Source organism: Chironomus tepperi, unplaced genomic scaffold (genome assembly GCF_022539635.2).
Source record: "Chironomus tepperi strain 1889 unplaced genomic scaffold, CSIRO-AGI_Ctep_v1 contig_364, whole genome shotgun sequence".
Taxonomy (NCBI): Eukaryota; Metazoa; Arthropoda; class Insecta; order Diptera; family Chironomidae; genus Chironomus; species Chironomus tepperi.
In genome coordinates, this window is record NW_027226486.1 from 3,312,139 (window position 1) to 3,324,289 (window position 12,151).

The following is a 12,151-nucleotide window of genomic DNA, read 5'->3' on the forward strand; positions in this document are numbered from 1 at the left end:
GTACATAAATATTTTATAATATGAGCCTAATCGTAAGGATATTTGCAGCATAACGTTTATGAATGTAAAAATATGGAAAATATGTTTGAACGTAAATAATGTGTAATGTGGAATGTTTGCAGATGAAATAATATAAAAGGCAAAGCTTTTAGGAAGCTTCTGATTGATTAGCGGCTAAATCATGCAGAATTCCAATAGCATTTGAAACGTAAATCAACGTTTTGGAACGACTTGTCATCAAAATTATCAAACATGACAAAATTTCAACCATTTGAATATGAATGAACTACTCAAGAGTGTATCAGGGGAAGAGGAAGAGGCAAACCTTTCCCTTGCTGGAAAAAAAACTCTTCATTTTACTACAGTTTGTCATGAAAAAATCAAAAACCTTCCCAAATTTTTGCGATCGATACGAATTGTTGGAAATAAACTTAATATCCACAGTATACCTATCAGACGCATCTTATTGGGAGACGGATTTGTGGGTTGCGGATCAAACCAGCTAACTTTTTGGAATGAATTTTTCAATTTGTACATCCACTTTCCCCCTAAATTTTGAAGATCCATGCAAAAAAAAATGAAAAACCATCCCTTCCCGAGCGACTCAAATGAAGCAGGCTCTGCCACGAAGCTCTGCCACATAGCTCTGCCACGTAGCTCTGCTGAACCTCTTGTTTCAACACCATATTGATGTCTTTTTTTGGAAGTTATATGGACGAAATCCTGGATTGGATGTGTTGGAAAAGAACGCTAGAGTCCTTAATATCTCGAACTGACAGAAGATTTCCAAGAATTCCGCTGTCTTTAGACATTTCCTATGCGCGACAATGTGTCCTCGTGCGCCTCAACCAAGGAATTAAGTAAGTAAGCATGAACGCCAAATGTAGGCCGCTCTAACCTCCTGACTACACCCCATAACAACCCACTCATGACAAATAGGTTAAAAAAATTAAAATTGTCTTTTACAGAGTCTATGCATAAACATACAATATTTTCCATTGAATTCTTTATATAACATTAAATTCCATAAATGACTAGCATTTAAATCCAGATAATAGAATGTATGTAGGTATACGACATTGTAGATCTTGAGATGTATCTCTTTATTCAAAATTATCTCAATTTGTTTGCAACAGATCTCATTGTGGATGGGATGGGGTCGTCTGGATGTTACGTAACTCAACAATTTGGATATAGCTCAGTTCTCAATTTCCAGTCTTTTTTATTTCCGATGAAAATTCACAAAAAAATGAAAAAAGCATGGAAAATTTTCATGCAGGAAGTAAACAAAAAACACAATTTCAATAAAAATAACGAAGTATGTTATAAAATATGTAAGACACATACACAGGAATTCATATTTTTCAGTAAATGTCGGATGCAGAAGCTTACAATAAATCTACCAAGCTTTGATTTTTCCACGAAATTCAAGTTTTTTTTATCAGCATAAATCTATGGTAAATATTGCCTGAATTAAATCACAGTTTATGAATGCTGACATGTGAACTTATACATATACATATTGAGTCACAAGATTACACTTGAAAGAGTTCAAAAGAATGAAAAAAATTATTTTTATCACTTACTCATGTATGCGAAGGAGGTGTGGCGTCTGAAAGGTGAAAAATTTAATTTTATGCTACTCAATAAAAAAAGAAAAGAAAAATGGAAATTGTGAGACTTATTTGTGCTGCTGTGAGGAAATTCATACCGAATGAAAACAATATATCAAGCATCTGTGAGTAATCTGGTGTTTAACAACTCTGCACGATTCACAATTTTTTTGAGACATTTACCTTGAATATATAGTCAAGTCTTACACATGCCGTACCATGCTTTGTTATGGTAACACATCGGAGCAATAATGTTGTGTGAAATGTTTCTAGAAAAGGTGTTTCTCAGGATATTTGGCATATCTAGTGTGATTCATGTGCACAAAGGATATATGTAGAATATTTGGTTACAAAGGGAGACGATGGCAATCATATGAAACCTCATTTTTAATCATTTGTCAAGTTCTGTATCAAAAAAATGTTGCTATGATCTAATACAACGATAAAAGCTGTGTAATAAGCAGTGGATAGAAGGAGAAAATTTAAGTGTGCTTTATGCCACGCTCCATAACAACCCCCCTTTAGCTCAGTGCTAGAAACGTAGTCAGTGGTTGATGCGACCGTATATCTTAGGACGTGGGTTCGAGTCCCACTCCACAGTAGAACTCTTAAAAACTAATCATCGCAAAATCATCACCTGAATTTGCGTCAATACTTCCTTTGGCTAGGGCATAAAGGTCCATTGCCGCAGAGAAAAAATGTCTAAAATAGGCTTTATACTCCTAGAATCTGCCTATTAGGAATGCTAATAACTTTATCGTCTTATTTTCTACATTATTTGGTCTTTCTTGAGACCTCTTACAATCCACAAAGTCTCGATACTGAATATGACTCGATATTCACTATTATTTTTCAATATTGGGCAACTGGTGATGCCGAATTCAAACTCCCGAAGTTGACCAAATGTCAAGTGCATACCTTCTCGTGGTATTCGCTGATAAGCTACACCGCTGGAAAACGAGCTATGTACATCTATCCCTAAGTAATATCACTCGGAATTAAATGATTAAAAACCTATCCATTCTAAAGACGAAACATTATCTGAATAATCCCATTGCCCTCGCAATAAGACTAGTGGAATAAGATAAAAACCCCGATTCCTTGTCAAAGGCAGCTCCACAATCAGACTACAAAAGGTAAGGCTTACAACCAATCCCTAGCCGTAATCACATTGTACAAATAAAGCAGCTATAGGTAAACAGATGCTTCAACCTCACAGAGTGAGTGCTCCAGATACCAAAGTATGCAAATCACTGCTACAAACGGTAAGAAAAGTATATTTTATCAAGATATGCGAATGACAAAAATGTGTGAAAAATATATTCCATATCTGAAAAGAAATTGTAATAAAATATAGACATAATAGATATTCATGCTGTGTGAAGGAAGAAAAATCCATCAAAAAAGGTATGATATGCTTCAAATAAATAATCAAGTCTTTTTATTGAGAGAAAATATTTTTTTTTTCATTGATAATTTGATTTATGGAACTAAAAAATACATAACAAAAAAAATTTATTTTTCGAGCTTCTTCTTGATTCCTTAAATGCTAAAATTGTTAAAATTACAATTTTTTATTCTTATCAATTTCCATCTGTAATTTTAAGACACATGTTAAATTATCTTATGAATAAATTTTTCGACTATGGAAATAACTTATGGCTCTAGATTCTATTGCTACTGATTTTATATTTGTTAATACAATTCTAACTATGGAGCTTATACTAGTTTGCCTATCTACTTATGGTAATTTTTTTTGAATACTTTAACATTCTTCTTAGTGTCCTTAACTTATTCTATTCCTGATTATACAAATTTCTTTCATTTTCATAATTTCTCATTTTTTCATAATTTTATATTTTTGATAATTTTTGACAATTTTTTGACAATTTTTGATAATTTTCGACAATTTTTGAATGCAACCCGAGTAGGTGGGTTGATCCGAGTAACTAGTTAAAGGCAAGTTAAAGTCTAGTTCATGACTAGCTCTAATGGTTCTTTGTCTACTCGAGTCAACTATATGACAATATTTAAACAAGCTATAAATCCATAAAAGTCAACATTTATCCTAGCATGCAAGGAGCATGCTCTAAAAGTACAGAAGGACAACTCAGTACCTACAATTGATCTTTGTGTACTGAAGGAGTCTAAGGCAAAGAGATTGTTTCGCTCTTGGTCCCAACAAACATGCTGTATCGCTCAACTTTATATATTTCTAGCATATTCTCCTCGAAAAAATTTCATTACTTTTCAAGAATATTCTTCAATTTAATAGAAATTTCTTGACATTTAGACATAATATTCATCATTTTTTTAAGAGCCTGTCTTAAGCTCCTTTAAATTCTATGTCAAATTATTATCATTTTTATTTTTGAAAAAAATCAGTCAAATTCTATCTCGTCATCATCCTCAGAGCATGAAAATAAATTGACTTGAAGACAGTTGATGCTCAAACTCTGAATTCTTTTATTCAATCCATTACAGACCGAAACAAAAAAAAACTATAAACTTTTTTATTTGCTCAGACAATGAATAAATAATGGTCTTTTTTCACTATACCAAAATTGTGAGGCAAGGCTCTTCTTTGTCAGACATTGTGGAGTTTAAACCAAAAAAGTTTAAGATTTTGTGGTAAAGATAATCTTTTAATGCCTTGAAATTAAAGGATTTTTGGACTAAATTTAGCATTGATTGCTTGTTAGCAAATAAAAATTGACTCTTTTGTGTGTCTAATAGGATTAAATTGTCAGATATGGATGTCCACACACTTGTTGAATTATTTCAAAAATTTATCAAGTTGCTGTACTCATATATAGCATACAGCATTGATACAAATCAATATAAATACCATTGACTAACAATTTTATCAAATTACTTTCATTTAATGAATGAATTGGAATTCCTATTGAACTGAATATTTATGAGCAAAATTGAATTTTCATTGACTGTTAAATGCGTCATATGATATAAATCAAATTTGACAATAAGGGGGATGTTCACTTGTTACGTAATGGGATGAATCGATACTTTTGAGTCTCCCACAGTGTTCAAAATCGATTGAAGTCAAGTTGAGTTGAGTTGAGTCAAGTCAACTTGAATTGAGTCAAGTCAATTTGAATTGAGTCAAGTCATCTTGAATTGAGTCAAGTCAACTTGCTTTGAGTCAACTTGAGTTGAGCCTAGTCAACATGAGCTAAGTCAACTTGAGTCTAGTCAACTTGATTTGAGTCAACTTGAGTCTAGTCAACTTGCTATGAGTCAACTTGAGTTGAGCCTAGTCAACTTGAGTCTAGTCAACTTGCTTTGAGTCAACTTGAGTCTAGTCAACTTGCTTTGAGTCAACTTGACTTGACTCGACTTGCGTTGACTCGACTCAACTTGACTTCACTCAACTCAACTTGACTCGACTCAACTTGACTTCACTCAACTCAACTTGACTTGACTCAACTCAAGTCGAATTCATTCAACTCCTAGCTCTGCTTATCTGGCTACGTAACAACCAATCGACCCCCCTCCATAATTGTATATAAAATCAAATTATTTGTAATCATTAATTTAGAGTGCAGCCAACAGGCTTATTCATATTCTAACAAAATAAAAAAAAATAATCTACAATTTGGCATATGATTGTGCTCATCATGGCAACCGATTCACTCATTCGTTTATTTATATTGTTCGGTAAATAATAATAAAAAAAATTGTTTTTTAATCTACTAGAAATTGAGTTTTGCATGCCAATAATATTTGGGATGCATGGAAATACAAATCTAATAATAACAAAAATAAATTAAAATTGATGATTAGGAACTTATTATGAATTGTTTTTGCCTGATTTGTGAGAAAAGTGATTTATTTATTGGGGATTGTTCATCAATGACGTCCCATTTTTTACGTGCACGAACATTTCATTGCCCGCATCTTCTTCATTGTTGTTACTTTTAATTTCGTATGATCATTCTCATCAATGTGTAGAATTTCGAGATCCTGTAAGCGTGTCGGTGCACAACAAACATTCGGTACATCATCCTTCTTCAACTGATGATGTGCTAATGATTGAAAATATGCATGATTACTACCCATATTGTGTCTAAATGGACATGTACCATCACAAAAGCCAGCATCAAAATGTCTTGGTTGAATTATATACTCATATCCACCAAGCTCTTTAAAGTCAATTGTCCATTTATGTCGACAACATTTCTTTTCGCCATTATGTCGACAATGTGTCTTTTTAAGCTTTTGATTCTCTTTGGCGTCTTGATTATTTTTTCTTTTATTATTTTGTGTCTTCCTTTTTGATCTAACAATTGCCCCAATAACATTCAATGCTGGATTATTTGTTGATTCATCCATACGCTTGTTACTTTGACTAGCATCATTGACAATGTAAATGCCATATTTTGTGCACATCTCACAATAGACATCAATATTCAATTCCTTATCACTTCCTTGAATCCATGTCCTAACGATTGAGGTTAAATCCAATTGTACCCATTTATTATATGCAATTTTCTTATCATCCGTACTGGAACTTATTGGTAATGTTATATCTTTGTGAAACAAAAATATTCTACCATTTTGTGGCTCATGTTGATACACATGTAGACGTATTGTAGATGAATTTGGAATAAAATGTATTTTATTTCTATTTGAGTGTTGCCTTTTATTTGACTCTGAATGTCGTATATGAACTTGATGAGATTTATCTGTATTTTTACTATTTGACTTAAGTGTGAATTTTTTTGGTGATATGTCGTAACTTGATGAACTGCTATCATCATAATCACTTTCAATTTCTGTATCAGCTCTTGAGTTAGCTGATGTTGATTTGAAATTAATGCTATTTGTCAAGAACACATTTAATATTGCTTCCTCAACCATCGTTGGTAGATCTTTCTTATCTTTAATTTCAAAACTTAATGATGTAACATCATCATCTGGTGTCGAACGTCTTCTTCGTTTACTTCCAACATTATTCGATTGATCTGTGAAAGAAAAAAAATGTTTAAATTAATATAGTTTATTGGATATAATTAAGTCTCATTATATTGCTCAATAATGTGATGTATATTGATTGATACATTCGTATGTGGTCGATACCAACAGTGAAGCCATTAATGATCATGTGAGAGAAATAAATATATGTTTATTCCGAAAAAAATTCCTTTTGATATATTTTTTTATTATGTTTATGAATATTTCTGCTGTAATTCCTCAAAACGCCAACATCCCGAACGATAGAGCGCTGTAAATATTTTCAATCGCATTTTTTATATCTTAAGGATGCGGGGGTGTCACATTGTTTGGATCGTCAGACTGTCTGTTTGATCTGTTATTTTTGAGGATTGTGAGATATTCTTTTTTTTTGTGTATATTTTTGTTGCCATAAAAGGATTGATGATGTGATAATGACATTTTGACTTTGAGGGAATGTTTGTGGGAATTTTTTGGAATTCCTAACAGGGGAAGGGCCTGTTATGCGTGATTTACTCAAATATGCAAGTTTAGCATGTCCACGAGCGATACTTTTAGTTTGCTCTGCTCTTGAGAGGATTGTTATGCTCTGCTGGGGAATTCTTATGAAATTCATGGAATTTATCGACATTTAGGGACATACTCAGCTTTAAAGACCTGCCATGTGGCTTAGTTGGACCAAAAAGTCTGAAAATTGAGGAATCTTCCCAGTCTTGAATTAAGACATCGCAATCGATCATCATTGTGCTTTGACAGACTGTGTTCGTGATGTTGAAGTAAAAAGGAATCTGGAGTCCTGAGTCACATGAACAGATGAATCTGTCTTCGGATCGAACTGACTACAGACGGACCTGTCTCGATATTGCTCGGTATCCTAAAAGCCTTTGGATTTGGCTCGGTACTTCAGATTCCCCTTTACCTTGAGACGAATCTATCTTAATATTGCTCGGTACCCCGGAATCCCTTGGAATTTACTTGGAGACGAATCTGTCTCGAAATGGCTCGGTTCCTCAATTCTCCAACAGTTCGAACTCATGGCATTAGATGAATTTAACTGACCGGATTTCAAAAGTTCTCTCATTTGGGTAGACGTGGGTTCGATTCCTATCCATGTTGCTTATATGACAAGGATTCACACATTCCTTATAACTCTACACCCTTCAATAACAATTCTCAATTTAGAAACTATTCCCAAAAATTACCCCAAATCCACATAATGCGCTCAAAATAAACAAAATCAACTGTTATCTTCCATATACCAAAAACAGCCAGTGATGGCATAGATCAAATAAAAAAATTCTAAGATAAATGGCGAGCAGCAAGAAAAAAAAAATCAACAAATGAATAAATTGAGTCATTCAAGCATCTTATCACGCGTGAAATGTCAAGGTACTAATGAAATATTTTTTTCTTCTCTTCCATCCATTATCTGTGCTTCTATATTACCAACACCGAGCGGAACGATGAAGAGCGAAATATATTAGACAAACAATAATCTAACGTGTCATTTTATTATCACATTTTACTGCTGTTGAGCGTTTCAATTATGATACTTATTGAAATAATTTTAAAGAAAAAAATGTCCTTTTAAGGATGTAGTTGGAGATGCTTGAAAGGAATTTCATTTGTAAATTGTTGTCCGAGCTCTACACATCGGTTGACCTTAATTCTTAGTTTTGACATACCCAAACAGGCAAAGAGCTTGCTTTCATGGTACAGAAAGACTAGTAAGCAGCGAAAAAGCAGAAGCAGCAAAAAAGCGGCAATGGTCAAGTGGTTAGAGTGTTGGACTACCGTTCTAACGATCAGGGTTCAATCCCAGGGAAAGTCTAGTCATATTCGGATACTTTTTCGCTGTTCTAGTCACATTAACTCGGTTTGTGTGATTCGCGACAAACAAATTGTGGCTAGGTACGTTGCATTGATATACCCTGGGTCATGCAGCGTACAGAGTTGGGGAAAGCAGAATATCCATTAGGACAGAAACACCATTTTGGTACCTAAAATCGATCGCTTGCCTGTTGGGGAGGCAAATAGGGTTTCTGAATTCCCGTTCCCGTAAAATTTAGGGAATCGAGAACGGGAACGGGAATGACTTTCGGAAACGGGAATATCCGGGAAAATTCCCGTTTTTGGAAACCCTAGAGACAAATAAGGTGCTGGCATGTCTTTAAGGCAACACAGTGACATGGTTGTACTCAGGAGTAAACCCTCATTCAGGTCCTGGACCAAACCTAAGTAAAAAGCTACTGTAATTTTCGTAGCTACTTAGGAAGGCCCAAGAAATCATGGAGAGGAGCTATTCATAGAGATAATTGCATTTGGTATCGGTAATAGGCATATGGAAGTACTGGAACCAGCGATAGAGCCAGCTTTAGGAGACGTCTAACGGAGGCGATCATGCCGATCTGTACGACCAAAAATGTAAGTAAGTTCCGTTACAGCTCGGTATTGCTTTCCCTAAGTTTACACAATGTAATGTAAACACAACGGAAGCAACAGCAGTAACAGAAGCACCAGAACCACCAGAATCAACAGCACTTCCGGTACTAAAGTTACTATATTATTTTTTTCGGAATTTCTAGGTGATTAAATCAACAGCTGAACAGTCAATATACATACGTAATAAATCTTAAGCAAATAAATGAGGCGATAATATGAGATTCCATTCACATTCTTTTTTTTTTGTATTTTGCATTAAATTTACTCACTCGAATATTGGAAGGTAAATATTTTCTTAAACGTTTCACTGTCCTCGTCATCATCATCATCAAATACAGTCCGTGTGATATCATCACCATATAATTTCATGGATCTCTTCTTACGGGAATTGACTTTATTCAAATATTCTTTATATTTGGTAAAGTACTCCTCCTGACTAATGTTTGCCTGTAAATGAACAACAAAAAAAATAAGACATAAATATAATTTTGGAACTAATAGCTGATTTCTAGTCACTAATTAAGACATGAACAAATTAAACAGTCATAAATCAGTATCAACTGGTTTGATCGTTAAAAGTTGTTGTTTCTAATTGCTTTAGGGACTACAAGAATAATTGAATCATAGCAACAAAAGCTGTGCTGACTTAATTTTTTTGATAACTTCACCATTGCCATAAAATTTAAAATCGTAAATATTTAATTAGCAATGTTTTATTAACAAAAAATATTATTAACCTCGCGGAGTTACATAAAGAATTTAAAAAAAAAACTTTTCCATCAATTAAGAGCACAGCAGCACGTTTTTAAGCATGATCACGGCGAATGTACTTAAGGGTCGTTTGGGTATGATGTAAAGTCAATGGAAATGATATGAAATTAATCGGTAGCTAAGCGAGTTTTGGGTTTGAAGCTGTGTATTTGATGTATGACTTCATGTCACTTCGCTGGCTGTACAGATCAATGTGATAGAAGGCTTGAATGCCTCCTTAGATGTCGCTTGAAACTGACCTTATCACAAGCTACCGCTTGCCAATTTCTAGGACCAAATACAGGGTTCTATGGATTCGGCATGTTATAAGACAGAAGGCATGCTATAGAAGACTAATAGAATCTCCGTTAGCTAAGGTCTTCAAGCATGACATTTAGATAGCAAAAGACCACGAGAACTGTCAAAGAATTCATGAAAGGAAGCTATTGACATCAATCTACATATCATGTTAACTTCGAGTTGAAAGTTGTGGTTAATGTCTTCTCATAGATGCTGTCCATAGCTTATTATTTTGCCGGCTAGTTTTTGACAGAGCTCAAAATGAATTCAGATTTTGTATGGAAAAGTAGACTTAAGTCAACTCGACTTCGTATACAATTAAAGTCATCGTCGAGTTCTGATACTTGCCAGTCCTCAATTATAATTTGCTAAAGCAGCAATATTCTGTAAAATTATTATATTTATTGACAATAAGCCATGCCTTAGGTTCAATCGTCGTTTGACTATTTTTTGGGTATTCAGCAGTCAGGACTTAGCTCATAACTGCTGTTGATTCCATTGAGTTCTGTCGAATAGCAAATCTGAACAGATAGCCCATAAAAGGAATAAAATCACAAAGGGATCAGCCAGATCAAAAATTCCAAAACCTCACCTCTCCATAACGTCCAAACGACCCCCACAATTGGTCATTGCTATCAACGTGAATAAAAATTTTAAAGTAAACAGAATAATAGTGTGTTAATAACGTATAATGTACAAAAAAAAGATGATCATGATGACATATTGTGTCTGTGTGGTATATTATCATTCTTATCAGTCAGTGAACATTGAATCATTCGCTCATATACCGAACGAGGGAACCTCATAATTCGCAAGATGTATGTCGTGATTATTTAATTGATAATAAAGAAGAATGAACATTGTTTACAAATTGATAATACATAGTGCAGAGAGAGACTAATGTGACGTATGACATATTTGTGTGCGATAAAAAAAAGACTCGACACAGCATGATTTGACATAGTTACAAATTATTATGAAATATTATACAGTTAGTTCATGGTTACACATATCTAATTGTACTTAATTATATCATTGACTGCCTATAGATTTTTGAATTAGATCAGTAATGGGTAACCTGTGTGACGTGGCGATTCTAATGTGCACCTGTTTGTCGTGACATAATAATGTGTCACACTTGTGTGTCGTGTCACACTAATGCACACCTGTATGTCGTGGCACACTAATGTGCAACTTGTGTGTCGTGTCACACTAATGTGTCAACCCGTGTGTCGTGTCACACTAATGTAATGTGTTTCGTGTCACACTTATGTGCCACTTGTGTGTCGTGCCATACGAATGTGCCACCTGTGTGTCGTTCACTCTAATGTGCACATTTGTGTGTCGTGTCACACTAATGTGCAACCTGTGTCTTATCACACTAATTGTCATGTCATTTGAGTGTCACACCACACTAATGACTTTTCAAATATGCTTGGAAATTCTATGACCATGTGCCGCACCACACAAGCTGTCCACCACTGAATTACACTAATGACAATTCACATTTATAAATCTATGGATAATTTATAGGATTATAGTTGTCATAAATTGTTTTAATAGTTTACGATTAAACTGGAAATCTATTGTCGTAATTACGATACCTTTTGATGAATTCAGCTATTAATTAAATTTTATTGATTTTTTTCTTCTAAGTATTGAATGTATTTTAAGTAGTTTCGTAAAAAATACTGTAATTAATGCAGATTATCTTCTTATTTGTCTGAATTTTATTATCACACTCTAGTAAATTGCTTATTAATTTTGATGTGAAAAAACAGCCGAGGGATTAAATTAAGAAAATTATTAAAATTTTATCTCATTTCAAGGTTCATGATAAGAGAATGCCGACAACCTTTGCACGTTCTGTGCATTTCATACTCATTTTAAATTTATATAAAATAATATTGTGAAATATTTCATCATAGAAGTGAAAATAAGCATGTGATTTTCTTATTGCTATGGGCCAGAGGTGGACAACCTTTTGTTTTTCGCGGTCCCACATACTGCAAAGCCTCAAACATCGCATGCCGTCCATAACATTTTCAAACATATTCCATGTCACACAGGTT

At 34.0% G+C, this 12,151-nt stretch overlaps 1 protein-coding gene across 1 annotated transcript in view; it reads right to left on the reverse strand.

The window, feature by feature from the left end:
• Nucleotides 1–5,086: 5,086 nt before the first annotated feature.
• mav (maverick) overlaps nt 5,087–12,151 on the reverse strand; it is a 33,697-nt gene continuing 26,632 nt past the window's right edge. The window contains exons 2-3 of the mRNA XM_070646660.1: nt 9,299–9,476; nt 5,087–6,598 (exon numbers count right to left, since the gene is read on the reverse strand). Of these exons, the coding sequence (XP_070502761.1) occupies nt 5,502–6,598; nt 9,299–9,476 (1,275 nt within the window). The 3' untranslated portion in view covers nt 5,087–5,501. The remainder of the gene's footprint in view (nt 6,599–9,298; nt 9,477–12,151) is intronic.